This window comes from Protopterus annectens, chromosome 3.part1 (genome assembly GCF_019279795.1).
Source record: "Protopterus annectens isolate FY-2018-M chromosome 3.part1, PAN1.0, whole genome shotgun sequence".
Taxonomy (NCBI): domain Eukaryota; kingdom Metazoa; phylum Chordata; order Ceratodontiformes; family Protopteridae; genus Protopterus; species Protopterus annectens.
This window is the reverse complement of record NC_056732.1, coordinates 1,777,061,575-1,777,081,101: the sequence shown is the minus strand read 5'-3', so window position 1 is coordinate 1,777,081,101 and position 19,527 is coordinate 1,777,061,575. Positions and strand designations below refer to the sequence as shown.

The 19,527-nt window shown below is 40.8% G+C and overlaps 1 protein-coding gene across 1 annotated transcript in view; it reads left to right on the top strand.

Moving 5' to 3' along the window:
- Window positions 1-19,527, top strand: part of LOC122797862 (vomeronasal type-2 receptor 26-like) — a 104,098-nt gene that overhangs the window by 74,004 nt on the left and 10,567 nt on the right. The window contains exon 4 of the mRNA XM_044066384.1: window positions 5,065-5,610. Coding sequence (XP_043922319.1) covers window positions 5,065-5,610 — 546 coding nt within the window. The remainder of the gene's footprint in view (window positions 1-5,064; window positions 5,611-19,527) is intronic.

Sequence of the window (19,527 nt, the reverse complement as noted above, 5' to 3'; positions counted from 1 at the left end):
CTCAGCTTCCTACTGAGGCTGACCAGGGAGCTGCTCCACTCATGGGATTTTACTCTCTTTTGCAACAGTTTCTTCCTTCTGTTGTACAGTTTGTTTATGGCAGGTGACCACCAGATTGGCTTCCTTTTCTTGGAGTATAGCCTCTTGGTTCTGTTTGGGATAGCACGATCCATGCACTCGTGTAAGTGCTTATAGTGCACTTGTGTAGGATTCAGCAGTTGTAACTGTATTGTCCATCTGCATGGGTGTCATGAAGTTCACCACGTCTGTCTTAAGAAGCATGAAGTTGGCTTTGAAGAAATGTTTTACTGTGGTTTCCTTAATGGGGGGTGGGGGCGGGATGTGGATATCAAGGGTGATTAGCTTATGGTCAGATCGGACCAACGAGGAGTTGACTTCAGATGTGGAACACTGGTCACTCATGTTTGTAATGACTAGGTCTAGGATATTGTTGCCCCTAGTGGGGTTGTGGATAAGTTTATCTAGGGCATTGGAGTTTATGAATTCCAGAAAGCGTTGAGCTAAGGAGTTGGTACACAAGTAGTTTTCCCATTTAATGGTGGGGTAGTTGAAGTTGCCCATTATTAGGGTGTTTGGTTGAACCCTAATATTTTCCAGTACATCAAGCAAAGAGGAGTGGGAATCCTCGGGTATGGTGGGGAATCTGTAGCAAGCTACAGTTTGGATTGCAGTTTTTCCCAGAGTTAGTTGCACTTGGATAACCTCGGATGCATTATGCTGAGCAACTAGCCTGGAGGTGTGGATATCCTTAATGAATATGGACACACCTCTGCCTTTGGTGTTTCGGTCCAGGTTACATGGCCGAAAAGTGTGGTATGAGTTATAGCCTGGTAGTGCAGTGGTGCTCTCTGGAGCCTTGAACCAGGTCTCAGTCACTGCACAGATACCGATGTTCTCCATTTTAAGGAGTGCCTCGAGTGAGTGCATTTTGAGATTTAGACTTCTGGCATTGAGTAGCATTACCCTCAATTTTTGCTTGCCTGGTCCTGTTATGGTAGTGAATTTGTTATTTGAACACTGCCTAAAAAAGGCACTATAGGGGCAGCAAGACCCTTAGCCAGTATCCGGAATCCCAGGGGCGGTAGATGCAGGCCATCTGTGGCAAAACTTCATGGTCTGTCGACCATGTCATCCCAAGCAGACAGATACCGGATCCCCTTAGCATGACACCAGTAGCTTAGCAAATTGTTGAAGTCAATCATTTTGTCCTTGTACTGCAGTATCATTCTGGGTGATGGCAGAATACTACTCAGGGCTAGAGTCATACCTGCCTGGGCAACAAGATTGGAGAGCTCTTCCATGTCTCTTTTCATGTAGTCCAGGGAGGTACATCTCAGGTCATTCACACCAACATGGACAATGACAGAGTCATATTTGTACTTGTTGTGGAGTGACCTGAGTGCGTGGGTTATGTGGCGGATCCTGGCACCCGACATGCAGCTGACAGTAACCTTCTCCTTGTTTAGCCTGGTGAGTGGGCCATCAGTGTGCCTGACTATAGAGTCACCTATGACTAGTGTGTTGGGTACACTGTTTTGCCTTATTGGCTGTGGTTTAGTGGCACACTAAGTCTGTGGGCTATGTGCCATTTGGATTGTGTTGGGGGATGGAGGTTGTTTGCGTTTCTGCTTTGGAGGTCTCTGTTGCTTAGGCAGATTACTACTGAGAGCCTCCGTGAATGTTTTTGTGTTGCTATGTGTGGATTTTGGTGGTGTAGATTTAGTGAGACTATGTGATGAGTGTGATGTGGTGCAAATGTTTACCTTCTTCTCATGACTGTCTAGTTCAGTCTTGGTTGGAGAGAGCTTTACCTCCAGTTTGGCTAGGTAAGTGCATCTCTCGTAGGTTGTAGTATTCATGTATTCAGACCTGATGGCAACTGTGGTTGAACTTCCATATCTGTCCTATCTCAAGACACAATCCTAGGGACCCACAAACTGATGTTTTTAAACTACAAATCTTGCCTGGATGCTTAATTGTGTTAAACATGCCCATACAGACCTACTCCTTAAACTATTTAACCTGCATTAGCTAATGGTTTCTAACCTAATGATTGCTGCACTGCAGTTGTGCTAACTCTCCTAAAGATTGCTCTTACATCTGACCCAGGTAATTACAGCTTCATCTGCAAAATTATGAAACATGTTATAAGTAATATCATAACCCACAATATCAAGATTTGTATTTGATTTCCAACAATTTGGCTTTGTGAAGGGTAGAGTCTGTTTACTGAATCTGGTAAATTTGTTCAAAAGGGATACAGAGGTTGTTGATGGTGGTTATGCAATACACACATCATATATTGATCAGCTAAGTCCTTTGACATCATTACCAATGATGGCATTATATAAAAACTGTATGCTTTAAAAATCAACCCATTTCTGGTAATATGGATAGCAAATTGGTTAAAAGATGTAACCCACTCAGTGGAAATTGCAGTTCCTTCATCAGAAGGAGTGAAAACAGACACCAGTGTCCCTCAGGGTTTGCTGTTGGGCCCTCTCCTTTTTGGTATTTACTTCTTAGATTTCCAAACAGACAAGCAAGAACTCTAACAGTCGACAGAAAATTGTAAATTGGCGATTGTTAAGTTACCCTTTAACACCCAGACCACCAAAATGAACTCTCCCTTAGTGTAGTAAAAATTTGCTCAAACTAAATGATAAAAAGTATAGAATCATCACATTTAGTAGACTACCTCTCCCCATATCAAACTATTTATACAACCCACCTTTTAAAAAAATTAAATGTAGTTAGAGACCTACGTACATGGGTTGAAATCTTCCTCTTTTTTGACTATCATGTAATATTTTTTTTTGCAGAAAGTCCTTTTATTTAACCCAGCTAATTGTCAAAGGAACATCATCATGGTTTAAAGAGATAATCATTGCCTTATACTCAGCATTAATCAGTCCATTTATGAAGTGCAGTGCTCTGTTTGGAATGTATCTCCCTAAACATATCAAACAATTAGAAAGTCCACAAAGATTCCTCACCAAAATAATCTCAGGTCTAAATTCCCTGAGGTAAGAAGTAAGGCTTTTAGCTCTATCCCTTTATTTAGTGTCTTATGGGCGTTTGAGGGGAGATCTCTGTCCCACTTATTGTGCAATTAGAGACCAAATTATCCTGCTTCTTCAGTTTCTCTGTTAAGTCCAACAATCTCAACCAGTAATATAACCATGGCCTAAACCTTTGCTATCAGATAAAGAGGGACAGGTTTATAACACAGCACCCCTTAATCCTGTGGAATAAACTTTCACTCCATATTAAGCAGTATGATTAAATATCCACTGTTTTCCTTTAAACATAAATTTGATGGAGGCGTGGCTTTCCATAAATTTACTCCAGCATTGACTGGTACTGTCATCTGCGGTGGTGGTGCTGTGGTAGGATTTACGCCTCATAGCAAGACGTTGTCCCATTTGATTCTCGGCTAGAGCGTCTTCTGCGTGGAGACATGCGTGAATGGGCGTACCTTCATTGAAGGTTGTGCGTCAGGGCTGGTAACCTGGTACGTAAAAATCCAATACCAAACATTAGCGGACCGGAGTTCTGGTGTGGCTACCCCTAACCAGGAAAAGCCAAAAGACACAAACATTGACTGGTACTGTCCTGGAGCAAGGAGATGCTGCCCAAGGGAAGGTACTAGCAAGATGACAATGGTTATGAGATTCAGGAAACTTAGAATATATGAATCTATGAATAACTCCTGCTTATGTATCTCTTTCCTATCAACAATCAGTTGTTATCAACTGAACCCCACAAGGCAACATTTTCACCCAACAAATAACAACAGAACTGTGCTGATGAATCAAACCAGTTCTCAACAGTTGTAGTCATTATCTTCCATTCACTTTCCTCAGCTTTATTATTTTGGAACACACAGAAGTTAAAAGCTTTAAAAATTGACCCATATGTGGTAAGATGCATACCAAATTGGCTGCAAGACATAATCCATGCAGTTTGATTTGCAGTTAATACCAGATATGAAAGTCATTAGCAATGTCCCTGACTGCTCAGTGTTGGGACCTCTCCTTTTTGACCTTTACTTCTCATATGTCCAAGCAAAGTACCAAGACGTCTGGCTAAGGAAGTTTGCAGGTGACAGCAAACTGGGGTTCGTGGTAAGTCAGCCTCTAGTACCCAAACCCTCTAGAATCAACTTGTCATAGTAATCTTAGTGCACTAAAATCGGCTCAAACTAAATTCTAAAAAGTGTAATGTCATCAGTTTTGGTAGACAACTCCCATCATACTATTCAGAAAACACACCACTACCAAATGAAAATGCAGTCAAGGACCTATTAACTTGAGGTGATAATTCCCACTCTTTTGACCATAACATGATAATGGTTTTCAGGAAATTATTTTATTTAGCACAGCAAATTGCAAAAGGAATATCTTCGAGGTCTAATGCCCCTTTCATGATATATCTTACAAAACTCATCATCGATTACAATGACCCCAAAGATTCCTAAAGCGAAAAGATCATAGGCCAAATGTTCTTGAGCTATCAAGAGAGGGAGGAAGCTATATCATTTTATTTAATGTCTTATAGACTTTTGAGAGAACATCTTTGTTTCATGTACCACATCATTAGATGTCTGATGGTCCTAGACACATGTTTCTCCACACACCCAATGGCTCAACTAATACTAGAAGCAAGGACTTAAATTTCTACCAGTGGACAAATGAAACATAGATGTACAAATTTATAACCCAACATTTCCTAAACTTCTGGAATAGACTTTCCTTGCAACTCGCTATCTTTCTTAAATGCAGCCTAGATCACTGGATAGGTATTTACAAATTTACTCCAGGATTGACCGGTATGGCCCTCATGGATAGAGGACACATGATACTGGCAAAGCAGAAAGGGTGATAAGACTCAATGGCCTTGAAATACCTTTGAATTTATAAATCTAATATATGATACACTATGCATTTTCTGCATCTTTTGTACACTAAATGACCAACCAAGTTAAGATGTTTTAATCAATGTGACACTTTTTTTTTCAATTTTATTTATTTTTCTAACTAGGTAAGGCAAGTTCACATAGGTACCCCTTTTCAGGGGCAGAACAGGAACACTGTCTTTTAAAGTATCTTGCTCAGAGTCACACAGGAAACAAACAGGTGATTAAGGAGTCAAACCTTGCATCACAGGAAGTAGCTCAATCAAACCTTGCATCACAGGAAGTAGCTCAGTCAAACCTTGCATCACAGGAAGTAGCTCAGTCAAACCTTGCATCACAGGAAGTAGCTCAGTCAAACCTTGCATCACAGGAAGAAGCTCAGTCAAACCTTGCATCACAAGAAGTAGCTCAGTCAAACCTTTCATCACAGGAAGTAGCTCAGTCAAACCTTGCATCACAGGAAGAAGCTCAGTCAAACCTTGCATCACAAGAAGTAGCTCAGTCAAACCTTGCATCACAGGAAGTAGCTCAGTCAAACTTTGCATCACAGGAAGTAGCTCACTGGAAGTCTATTGCCTTAAATCTTCTCATCTTTAGAGTTATCAAGCCGAGATGGCCTGTCCATTGCCTCCCGTATAACCCAGTATGGACAAGATACTTTAAGCAGTTAAGTATATTCCCATCTACCAATTATACATGGTCTGTATCTTTTATGAAATACATTATTCTATAATTTTCCATGTAGCAGCACGGCCTGTACCATTATCAGTGTTTTTATGACAAACCAGCAGTTGAAACTGCAGTCAGTTAAACCTTTTCATTACGCTGTCCAGCATGACTAGTATAAACTGAATATCATGTCTTTCCATCCTTGTAGCAAATACCATAGGAATGTTACAGTACATGCCCACGTGTAAACTGCTATCATTCTCATTGAGTTAGCTCAAAGCATTTGCCAAGTATTTTGTTATCTTGGCCTGTAGTATATTTCCATCTATCTAGCCAGCTGGCCTCCACCATTTGTTGTTTCCATATAATCTGTAACCTCCCCTTCCATTCATCAAGCCAATGTAGCCTGTGTAAGTTGCTTCTTTATGACTAAGCAAGTTGTATTACAATTGACAAGTTTCAATCCCTGTTTTGATTTCCAGCATTTCTTTTTGCTTCTTTCTCAGTTTGTAGCTTCTTCTGATTCCCACATTTGGTACCACGAGAACTGTCTTGCCTGTGCTCAGTTTCATTCCATGCATTCATTCAGCCTTGCATTGCATTCCTCTTATTTTATGAGCTCCTTCTGCAGAGTACTTGCACTGTCACATTGTCTGCACACAGCAGTTTATTGATCTGCCACCTGCAATCTCTTTGCTAATATAGTTGCTCATCAGTATGAATGGCACTGGATTCAGAGCTGAACCTGATGTATACCAACGCCCGCTGGAAACCCATTTTAGAATTTGTACTTATGTCACTGGGGCCTTGTACATAACCAGCACTAATTCTTCAGATATTTCCTAGACATTAAACAAATACAATACTGCCCAAATCAATGTTTTGGAACCTTTCCATATGCTTTCTCCAAGTCTAGGAATGCCCAGACAGACTCTTTCCTCATCTCTAGCATCTTCTGCATTATCCATCTCACTTCAAACATCAGGACTGTTGTGTTCTGTCCTGATCTGAATCCTAACTGCTCATCTCTCATTTTACTTTCTGCTGCTCTGAGTGTTCATTTATCAATAACCTTCTCCAGCACTTTTTTGCAACACTACCTGAGTTTGATACCATTAAATAGTTGTGAATGTGCCCTTTGTTCTTGGACAATGGCATTAGGATACTTATTCTCTAATCGTATGGGATGCACCTTTCCCTCCATACTAGTATGACTGCCAACAAAATACATTTCTCCTTTAACTCACGCAGTATTTGAACATATCTGTCATGACCTCATCTGAATGTGTGGTTTTGCCTGACTTTGTTTTCCTTTGTGTCATTCATATTCTTTCTAGAGCAAACTCTTCATCCTCTTTCATTATTGGCATTTCATTGTTGGTTGTTTATATAGCAGTTAAGCTTCTGTGGGGTTTTCTCCTTTCAAAATCTATAGGAAGTATTCATTACATCTGCCTTTGATGTCCTGTAGACAGAGGAGTAGGTTGTTGCTGGCATTCCTATGAATGGTGTCTGATAACTATTTTCTTTATCTTTCTGTCTTTGCCTTATAACCTTATTGAGTTTCTTTGTGCCATCTGCTGAGTCATATTCCCTGAGCTGGTAGAGTACCTCTGATACCTTGTTCTTTGCTATTAGAATTGCCCCTTAGCCTATTGTTAGTCAGCCAGTAATCATTCTTACCCTGGTCCATATTTTCTATTGGCTCCCTATTGAAATGTCCACACTCATAATGCAAAGTGCCAATAAACCAGAAAAACAAAGATCAAAAATCTGGGAGTAATGCAAATCTCGAAATCTGCTCTTCTCTTTTAAACTTCTTTTTCTTTGGGGAAAGTCCCCCACACTCCCTGAACTTATATATGCCAATTCCATGATTGCCATAACCTAAAGAAGAGAGAACAGAATCATAGAATATTAGGAGATTACTAGGCTATTGATCCGAAAGTCACTTTAGGCCTAGTCATTTCAACCCAATGTAATGCTCTAGAAGTACTAGTCAAAAGATTAAATTGAGTGATGATTGCCCATGTCCAGGAAGGTTGTGGGCACTATCCCCAGTAAGAATTTACAGTGCCCCATCCACTCGTCCAGGTTCCTCTTGAACAGTGTCATTCAGGTGCTCTGTTTCACATTAATTGGTAGCCTGTTCCAAAGATGTGGCATTCTCTGCGAGATAAATCTGTCTCTCCAGCATATCCTATTTAAGTTGCAGGCCATATTTAATTCCCTGGAATGGGTAGCCCTAGACCCATTTGATTTACAGATATGCAGCAAGTTCATTAGGTTTGGATATTGGGTTGCTCTGTAAGTCAGTCATAAGTCTCTCCTAAGAAGTCTATATGATACAGAGTATAGTGACAGGGATTTTAGTCAGTCCATGTAAAGCACATGATGGAGTCCCTTGATTTCTTCGTTAGAAACCTCTGAAACCTCTCTAATTGCTGGAGATACTTAGTTAGTACATACTGAATGGGGTGTTATACTCAATTATAGGTCGGATAAGTGCTTAGTGTAGAGGGGGGTTATAACTTATTTTGCTCTCAAGGCGATGCCGTTACTAATCAAGTGAGTGACATGGAAAGCTTTCCTTACAATGGTAGACACGTGGTGGTCGAAGTTAAAGTCACAGTCAACCTGTGATCCCAGGTCCCCCTACCACTTCATGGGTACTTAGGGTATTGTTATTGTTATGATAGTGGGAAGGGACATTGTTTGTGCTGCAGGGTATTATGGCATATATCTTTGCTTTCAGTTTGAGACCATAACTAATACACCACTCATTGGTCTGTGTGAGACCATCCTGGAGTATACTGACATCATTTGGGGGTTCAGTGATTGCACCTAGTTTGCAGTCATCTGCAGACTTGGTCAGCCACAATCTTTTAATTTTGACCTGAACTTCTGAGAAGTATATACCAACAGTAGGGGGTCCAGCACTGACCCCTGTGGCACCCTGCTGATAATAGGTTAGCTGGCTGATGTGGAGCCATCCATTTTGATAGTGTCTGTCTGGTTTGTGAGTCAGTTGGCAACCCATCTTACAACAAACGGGTTTACATTCAGTTTGCTACGTTTATCAGTAATGCCTGAATATTCCAGGAAATGGCCATTTCAGACATGCTCCGTCTGTTTTATTGGCCATTCACTCTTGATGTTCTAGGACTCACTCCAGCATGGCCCATTATTTCATATTGTTACCTTTCTATCTCTCATATTTTCCTGCATGCCTTTTTTCTTTTGGTAGCTTCCTGGACTTCTGTATTCAAGCCCTAACTTTCCTTACCTATCCTATTTTCATACCTGGCTTGGCCTCATATATATATATATCTTATAGTCTTCATGTGCTCTTTTGTGGAACTGACATTCCTGAGGTGCCACTGTCCTTAGTATTAGTATCAATCCTTGTCTTTTCATTCCATTCAACTTGCATGTTTTCATCCTAGTCTCTGTTGACCTTAGAGTCTTCTATGAATACAGCTTGCAGCTGACTGTGGCCACCAGTATTTTATGCTGTGACTCAGTTGTTTCATAGACTCACAGATTCCTTGACTGTTACTAGGCTAATAACCTGAGGGGGTCCTTCTATGCCTAGCTAAGTTAAGTTTCCCTGATTTTTAACCTGTGATTTTACTCTAATACTCTTTACTACTAGGAGGAAGTCTACCTGAGTTGCATGTTGACCATTCTTGTATGTGATCCTAGAACTGTTTCTTTTGCTGAACCATGTGTTGGTTATCATTTAGCATTTGTTCTAGATAAAATTATTGAATCCTCTACACGCTTCCTATAACTTTAGGTAAAATCACTAAATCCTCCCCAGACGTCCTCTAACTCTAAGTAAAATTACTGAATCATCCACGCATTTCTGTAACTGAAGGTAAAATTACTGAATCCTCCCCAGACTTCCTGTAAAGCTAGGTAAAATTACTGAATCCTCCACATGCTTCCTATAACTCTAAGTAAAATTACTGAATCATCCACACGATGCCTATAACTCTAGGTAAATTTACTGAATCCTCCGCAGACTGCCTGTAACTCTAGGTAAAATTACTGAATCCTTCCCTGACTTCCTGTAACTTTAGGTAAAATTACTGAATCCTCCCTAGATTTCCTGTAACTCTAGGTAAAATTACTAAATCCTCCACTAGCTTCCAATAACTCTAGGTAAATTTACTGAATCCACCCCAGAGTTCCTGTAACTCTAGGTAAAATTAGTGAATCCTCCCCTGAATTCCTATAACTCTAGGTAAAATTACTGAATCCTCCCCTGACTTCCTATAACTCTAGGTAAAATTACTGAATCCTCCCCTGACTTCCTATCTCTTTTAGGTAAAATTACTGAATCCTCCCTAGATTTCCTGTAACTCTAGGTAAAATTACTGAATGCTTCACACACTTCCCATAACTCTAGGTAAAATTACTGAATCTTCCACACACTTCCCATATAATTCTAGGTAAAATCACTGAATCCTCCACATGCTTCCTATAACTCTAGGTAAAATTACTTAATCCTCCCCAGACTGCCTGTAACTCTAGGTAAAATTACTGAATCCTTTCCTGACTTCCTGTAACTTTAGGTAAAATTACTGAATCCTCCCTAGATTTCCTGTAACTCTAGGTAAAGTTACTGAATCCTCCACATGCTTCCTATAACTCTAGGTAAATTTACTGAATCCACTCCAGAGTTCCTGTAACTCTAGGTAAAATTACTGAATCCTCCCCTGACTTCCTATAACTCTAGGTAAAAATACTGAATCCTCCCTAGACTTCCTATAACTCTAGTTAACATTACTGAATCCTCCACATACTTCCCATAACTCTAGGTAAAATTACTGAATCCTCCACATGCTTCTTGTAACTCCAGGTAAAGTTACTGAATCCTCCCTAGATCTCCTGTAACTCTAGGTAAAATTATTGAATCCCTCTTATGCTTCCTATAACTCTAGGTGAAATTACTGAATCCTCCACATGCTTCCTATAACTCTAGGTAAAATTACTGAATCCTCCCCTGACTTCCTATAACTCTAGGTAAAATTATTGAATCCTCCCCTGACTTTCTGTAACTCTAGGTAAAATTACTGAATCCTCCCCTGACTTTCTGTAACTCTAGGTAAAATTACTGAATCCTCCCCTGACTTCCTGTAACTCTAGGTAAAATGACTGAATCCTCCCCGACTTCCTGTAACTCTGGGTAAATTTACTGAATCCTCCCCTGACTTCCTGTAACTCTAGGTAAAATTACTGAATCCTCCCCTGACTTCCTATAACTCTAGGTAAAAATTACTGAATCCTCCCCAGACTTCCTGTAACTCTAGGTAAAATTACTGAATCCTCCCATGACTTCCTGTAACTCTAGGTAAAATTACTGAGTCCTCCCCTGACTTCCTATAACTCTAGGTAAAATTACTGAAGCCTCCCCAGACTTCATGTAACTCTAGGTAAAATTATTGAATCCTCCCCTGACTTCCTATAACTCTAGGTAAATGTACTGAATCCCCCCTGACTTCCTGTAACTCTAGGTGAAATTACTGAATCCTCCCCTGATTTCCTGTAACTCTAGGTCAAATTACTGAATCCACCCTGACTTCCTGTAACTCTAAGTTAAATTACTGAATCCTCCCCTGACTTCCTGTAACTCTAGGTGAAATTACTGAATCCTCCCCTGACTTCCTGTAACTCTAGGTGAAATTACTGAATCCTCCTCTGACTTCCTGTAACTCTAGGTGAAATTACTGAATCCTCCCCTGACTTCCTGTAACTCTAGGTGAAATTACTGAATCCTCCCCTGACTTCCTGTAACTCTAGGTGAAATTACTGAATCCGCCCCTGACTTCCTGTAACTCTAGGTGAAATTACTGAATCCTCCCCTGATTTCCTGTAACTCTAGGTCAAATTACTGAATCCACCCTGACTTCCTGTAACTCTAAGTTAAATTACTGAATCCTCCCCTGACTTCCTGTAACTCTAGGTGAAATTACTGAATCCTCCCCTGACTTCCTGTAACTCTAGGTGAAATTACTGAATCCTCCCCTGACTTCCTGTAACTCTAGGTAAATTACTGAAACCCTACTGAAACGCTGCTTTACTTACAGAAGTACGCCAATACAGCATTCCCTTTCCCCTCTTTATTCCCGCCACTCTGATTTAAAATATTGTGTGGCACTGACACCACCCTGATTCACGTAGTTAGTGACCACCTTATGGTAAAATATCAGAAGACGTCTGCCATCTTAACTTTTCCTTGTCTTTTGATACCACTGTTAATGGAATCATAACTGTCTTCTAACTCACTGCAGCTTTGCCTCTACAGTACCTAAATAGTTTACCTCTCACATTTTGTGTCACACTCAGTAAAACATTTTAGATGTTAGTTTTTCCAGCATTCACATGTGATTTGTGGAGCACCTTACAATTTCTGTAGAATCAACAATTGTTCTTAACAAAGATATATGCTGGTATAGAGGGCTGAAATTGTGATCTGTAGTTCCTATGGTACAGTGTTTGATTCCCTTATCCATAACATGCCTACTGTGCAACATTGAGTCAGTCACTTAACCAGCCATTACTCCTTGGCTACCCTGAAAAGGGATTGAGTGCCCAATGGCCCTACCTAATTAGAAAATGGGTATTATTTTGAGGTCTTCTTTTGAAGATATTAATTATATCAAGAAGAGGATTTTGTTTTTAACCACATTTACCTATTTTATTTCCAAGAATTTTGCAGTTATTTTTTTTAATTTTGTGCACTTGGGTATGGGTACTTAAATACAAAAGAGTAAATAAATAAATAAGGGTTAAAATATGATAGATGATGACAGAAAGTGATGGACAGCTGAACTGGCTTTTGTGAAATGTTTATTCTACAGTTCTCATCACTCCTTTATTTCCAAGATATTGGGACAAAGCAGTGGATTCTATTACTCTTCAGTCAAACAAAGATAAAAGAGCTTGTGGCACTATTAGATAAATATCCATTTTAAAATGAATTATATGAACAAAACTACTGAATTACATTCTTGGATATCTTTACAATCACCAGACATCATAGCCTTTTGTGATACTTGGCTAAAACCCCACATTCCAGACAAAGACATCCTCCCTCCTGGCTACAACATTCTAAAGCTAGATAGAACCAAAAAAAAGGAGGAGGTGTTGCTATCATGTACGCTGACCACCTCACTCTAACCCCTCTAGTTATCTCATCTCCTCCAGACTCACCTGCAGAACTTCTTGTAGTTAACTGTAAAGTAAATACCCACACCTCACTTAACATAGCTGTAATCTACATTCCACCTGGCAGCAACATTACAGTACTGGAAAGTATCCTTTCCTCTCTCTGCTCTGACCTCCCCAATGAAACAATAATCATAGGAGATGTCAACATAAACTAGTTAACTCTCTCCACTGAATCCCCCTCCACCTCCATTAATTTGCATGGTTTCACCCAACTAATAACTACACCTACCTATACCTCTAAATTTACTCATTCAGCTCTTCTTGACTGGATTCTAGTATCACATCCTAATAAATATCACTTCCCCGAAACCCTACCCAATACCCTTAGTGACCACTGCCCAATCAAAGTCCTCCATTTTACCCCACACATATGCAAACCTCATAAGATCAAAGCATGTCATAAATTAAAAAACTTTCACCTAATGAACTAAACAGCCAACTCTCAGCTATCAACTGGTCCTTCCAAAGCCAGTTACCCTTTAATTTAATAACATGAAATAACATGGAATTTAATAACATATTCCTTAACATACTCAACTCCCTAACCCCATATGCAATGTCAGAATAAAATCAGCTGTATCCCCTTGGCTAACACACTCCTCCCAATTCCTAATGCCCCAGAGGGACAAAACCTGAAAGATCTGGACTAAAACCAAACTCCCCGTCCACCTACAACAGTATAGACATCTTCACAACCTTACTAAGAAAGCCATTACCAATGACAAGAGAAATTATTACTGAAATCCCTCTGCAACACACCTACATAACCCTAAGAAATTCTGGCATACTATTAACCAAATCCTTCATTAAGGAAGCCCCTCCACTCCTCAACCTAGCCTCACAAATACTCCCCTCCAAACTGCTACAAACTTTAACTTCTGCTTTATAGACTCCATTAGCAACTAACCAACCATCCAAACTCCAATACTACCCCACCCACCAACCATCCTATACCCTCTAACACCTCCTCAGCTTTCTTCCTAAAAACTGTATCCACCAGATACATTAAATCCCTGCTTCTTAAACTTAAACTTAAACCTTTTTCTACCTCAACAGATGGTCTCCCTCTACTCTTTCTCCAGATAGCCACCAACCCCATAGCCCTAACCATCTGTATACTCATCAACTGATCCATTACTGAAGCCAAAGTCATTGCTATTTTGAAAAAGTTCTACATCCTACCCATCCTTATAGGAGGCACCTCTACCTAACTATCCAACTTTAGGCCCATTGCAATTCTATCACCCCTCTGTAAGATCTTGGAAAAATGTATGCACAAACAAATCCTACAATACCTCATACAAGAGAACCTAATCACACCCACCCAACATGGCTTTTGCCCTGGTCATAGTACATCTACTTCTCTCATCTCCTTCATCAACACCATCTCACAAGCCAGAGACCAGAATAAATTAGTCTCTTGCCTCTTTCTAGACCTCTCAAAAGCGTTCAACACCATCTCTTACCCCCCTCCTTTTAGAAAAACTCTTTGAACTAAACCTATCAACCCCCTACTAGCTCCTGTTTCTCTAGTTGCCTCAGCAATCATTTCCAATCTGTTAAATGGCTCTCTGCTATCTCCCCTGAGTTCCCTATAAAGATGGGAGTACCCCAAGGTTCAATTCTGGGACCACTGCTATTTAATATTCTTACCAATCAATTATCTACCTCCACTCCACAGTTATCACTGGCCCAATATACTGATGACTCTGCAGTCATCACCATAGCTGATACCATTCTCGAGCTCCATACTACAACTCAGAACTCCTTCTTGTCTATTGAAAACTGGCTCAACCAAAACTATCTAATCTTAAACCCAAAGAAGACTAAACTCTTACTCTTTGTCCTGAAAACAATTAACCATCTAAAACCTTTTTTCTCTATCACTTCTCACAATGATACACCCATCACAGTGGAAACAAGCCCCTGGATTCACAAATCCTCCGTGTAAGACTTAATAAGTCTTACTCGGAGGCTGCAGTTGAACAGTATGATGTCAGCGTGCCATGAATATGCATGAGGGCACGCTGACCCAACTGTAAGTCCTATATGGACCATGTAAGAAAGCAGGGGGCATGTCCGACTGCCGAGCAGTCCAAATGTACATGCCCCTGCAAGTGTTTAAAAAAAAAAGGAAATAAACAAGAGCGAGTCTGCTCAAATGTCCCTGCACCCAACACTTCACTGCCTGATAATGTAAACCCCCATCACATATCTAAAACGCATAACCATAAAATATTTTTAAATAACCAAAATAGCTGCCCATATTTGTGCGTGTGTGCGTGGGTGTGCCCATTGCTTAGCTACAGTTAGCAATTCTCACATGGAAGAGCATAAGAAAGAATGTTTATGCAAATAACACCAAATAGCAATGGCGTAATGGTAGAGAGTTTGCACAAAGAAGAGGCATTCACAGTTCAAGACGCACCACTCCCTTTCGTATTTATTTTTCAAATCAGTATATGCAATAATATCCAACATAATATATGTTTAAACACAACTAAAAAGCAGTGAAATGGCCAATGTATCAGCGAATAAAATAAATATTTTAAAGGATCCCAATATAAAATTGCCCACAGTTAAGCAGCGCTTCACCCAGCGCAATGTAGTTGCCCCTAGCTAACTCGTGCTTTACCCAGCGCAATGTAGTTGCCCATAGCTAAATCGCGCTTTACCGAGCGCAAAATATTTGCCCAAAGCTAAATAGTGCTTTACCCAGTGCAACTGGTTTGCGGAGGTGCTCGCCGCACCAAACAGCACCCCGTCGGGCAACATGGGGCAACGTAGAGGAAAGTTGCTTACACACAGCCACGCCCCGTAACTTGTCTGGACAGTAGTAAAATAAAATACAATGATAAGGTTTAAACCCAGGACACTGTGCACCATAATCAAAGTACTGAACCACTAAGCCAAGACAGCTTCGGATAAACATCCACTGTTAACATATATATAGTAATAAATGTTTGCTTAACCATTGCTAAGCATGTCTGCAGTCAGCCGAGAATATTCAAAAATGGCCACTCACAGAAAAGTCTGGGAAATGCGGCATATTTAAGCCGCATAGGTGGGAATACTCGCCATGACTGATTGTAGCTCCCATCTGCAGTTAGAATGTCTGGTGCTGGAGAGGGAACACGCTTTCGAGTGCAACACTGGGGCATCGAGGAGTCAAGATATATGGTTTGGCTACTAGTCCATCAGCATGAGACTCAACTCCTGCAGGGCCAGTTCCAAGGAACAGAGTATAAGGCGGAGGCTTGGAACCAGTTGGCTCATGAACTCACCAGTGCCACAGGCATCCCTCGGACTGGTGAGCAGGTCCGTCACCACCATGCAGACCTGAAGGGGTTCAAGCAGGACCTTCTGAACCAGTGGATCCAGGAGGCCCGTCAAATGCGGGATGCCCCACTACTAAGTAGGTAGCCATGGAATGCAGTAAGTAAGATAAGCTAATATAGTCTAAATAATGGATAGGTATTTCTCAATATCCCTTTATTTAATCCACAGCTGTAGCTGCTCGCGCTATGAATCAGCAAGCTTATGCAGATAGGCTGCAAAGCCTGCACCACCAGGCAGGTTAGTAAATATTCTGCATGTATTGTTACAGGATATATGTGAGTGAGCATGAGAAAAGTGTTTAAGCCCAATAATACAGCAATAAAATGTCCTGATTAAATCCTCTGCATGTACTGTTATATAACAAACATCAGTGAGTCAGAAATTGAGTGTACTAACCCACTAATCAAGCTAAAATAATTCTGGAATACTATCTCTGCATGTATTGTCATAACATATAAGTGAGCAGGCCTGAAAAAGAGTGTTGTAACCCATCAAGAAAGGTATAATATGTCCTGGATATGTCTTCCGTATGCACTGTAATAACAAGTAAAGGAGAGAGCCTGTAGAAAAGAGTGTTCAATGTAATTAATAAAGGTATAAAACTTGGAGTGTGTCTGTGTCACTTACTTTGAAATGTTGTTGTACCCTTGCAATAATAAATAGTACTGTTGTATTAGGTGCTGTCAACCCACAGTTGTGCAGTCCCATAGGAAGTGGATGAAGGAAGTGGCAGTAGCTGTGAAGTATAAAACATTCATTCCCTGAATAAATCATCTGCATGTACTGTTACATATCATAAGTCAGATAGGCAGGAATAGAGTGTAGTAACCCATGAATAAAGCAAAAACATGTCTGGAATACTATCTCTGCATGCACTGTCATAGATAAAACATGAGTTAGCCTGTAAAACAGTGTTGTAACCTATCAATAAAGGTATAACATTTCCTGAATAGGTCTACTGTATGCAGTGTAATGTCAAATACAGGAGAGAGCCTGTAGAAAAGAGTTTTAATGTAAATAAGAAAGGTATAATACTTGCAGTGTGTATGTGCCAGTTACTCAGAAATGTTGTTGAACCCTTGCAGTGAAATGTTACTCTGTTGTAGTAAGTGCTGACAACCCCCAGTAGTGCAGTCCCATATAAAGTGGATGAAGGAAGTGCCAGTAGCTGTGAAGTATGCAACAGTCCTAAACAGTTGTGAAATGGCTGACATGCATAGGTAAATCTGGCACATGAGTAGCCTGTCAAGGTGTTCCCCAGAAACTTAAGTGTGTTACCTGAAAAGTAGGGTTGTGTAGAAAACAAGTGAAAAAGCCATGTGAACACATCCAGATGTGCACATACCTAAACAAGTCAATTTAATACAAGTATTTAGCAGTAACATCTGCATCCTGGACAATTACCATGTCAGATATAGGCCAGGTATATCATGAAGTAGCAAAACCCATAACGCAATCAAATGCATGTTGCTTAGTGTAAGAATACATATAAGGGATATACACCTGCAGTCAATAGGAATGTAGTGTACAGTTAAAGTACTAATAAGATGTTAATGGAGGTTTCTTTTTACCCCCTTCTCCATGTGCATAAACAATGCAATTCCACACCTCAATGGGTATGTGTAATCTCATAACATTTGTTGGGACATATGTCCTATTGTTATAAAAAATCTGCACCTACTTTGATGCATGTCCCTTGTTAAAACACCACACTCTTGGTGGCCTGTTGCCACCAATCATCCCTGCATGCTGTTGGCATGTCCACTGTCGTTCAACACATGCATGTGTTATGCTTGCTGTTCAATTGTCATAAACCTGGTGTGTTGGGTTAATGGGAATATTACTGCATGCTGTTACAACTAACTTGGAATGCTGTTGTCTATGTTGTAATTAAAAACAACTAATCACAAAACGTTTGGGAAGGCCGGTCCCAGCTGATCCACCTGTCCCACCTCAGCTGGCAGTTGCACCTAGAACCAGCAGGTCTGGTGCCCAGCCCGGGCCACCCTCTTCCATAGGTCCTGTGCCACCTTCGGGTGGAAGCGCTGCAGGGGATGGGGCTCACCCCCCCACTGCAAGTGTGGGCAGAGAAGGGCCTTCTGTCACCCTCCAAAGGGTCCAGGTTGTGGTGCATAGGGAGCTCCAACGTTTAGTCGCTGATCCCCTATGCCAGCTCGAGGCTAGAGTGGTGTAACTCATGGGTGAGCCTGCCCCTGCTATGCAGCCCCCAGCACAGTGACCCTCGGGTCTGTGAAGGTCCATGGTGACTGCCTATGGGTGGGGATATCAGTCCCACTGTTACCATCTGTGGCTCATGGGCTTGCGATTTCCAAACATCCATCCCTGTCAATTGTGTTTACCCACCCCATGTGTCATACTCCACCCCTGTATGTGTCTTGTTTGTCTTGTCTGTTTACCTACCCAACCTACCTCCTCAAATATATCTACTTCCTCTACCTCACTTACCACTCTCCCCTAAAAAAAAAAAAAGGGCAATCTGTACCCGAAAAAAAATTACGCCCCATAAATAGCTTCCCATTTCGCACACATGTCCATTGGACATGTACACTGATAATTCTAATTGGCAGTACAACAAACTATGTTGTCCTCACCCCTCGCTCAGGAGTGGAAGGTTTCAAATTTCAGTCCAAATTTTCAACATATGCGCAGATGTTGCTGGCAAAGAAATGGGCTGCTGCGGACCTTCCCTACACCTATCCTGCACATCCCAAGCTTGTTTTCCTACTGTCTTTCCCTCTCTGTGCCCCCTTTTTCACCACTTTCCTATCTCTCCATTTTCTTTTCTTTAAAAGAAATTAGCGCGGGGTTAGCGGGAGTAAGCACTTTTAAGCAGTAGTAAGCAGGATTAAGTGAGTGTGCGCATGTGTGCGCAAACCCACGCAAACCTGCTTACTACTGCTTAAAAGTGCCTTAGTCACTCCATGGCAGGGCGCTTGTAATGCTGAGCAGCAAAATAAAAATCTTCTGCCAATCTTGAACCCCAGACCATTGACACAATAGACTGCATGAATTACCACTAAGCCTCAGCAGATATACAAATAACTTGGTTCTGAAATAAATATATCATGCATTACACTGAGGGAATGTAAATGGAAATTAGGAATGGTATAACACAAACCCTTTTCTGTGGGTCTTTACCAGCAGTGGTTGTGGAATTGCATGACATGACTGTGAAAGGAGAACAAACCATCCTAGCAGGGAATAATGTTACAGTAGCACCTTACATACACCACACAGTATTAGACCAGGATAAACACTGGCCACAGGAATACAGTGCAATAACCACATTTGTATGGCAGTTAATTGTGTAAGTGAGGAAA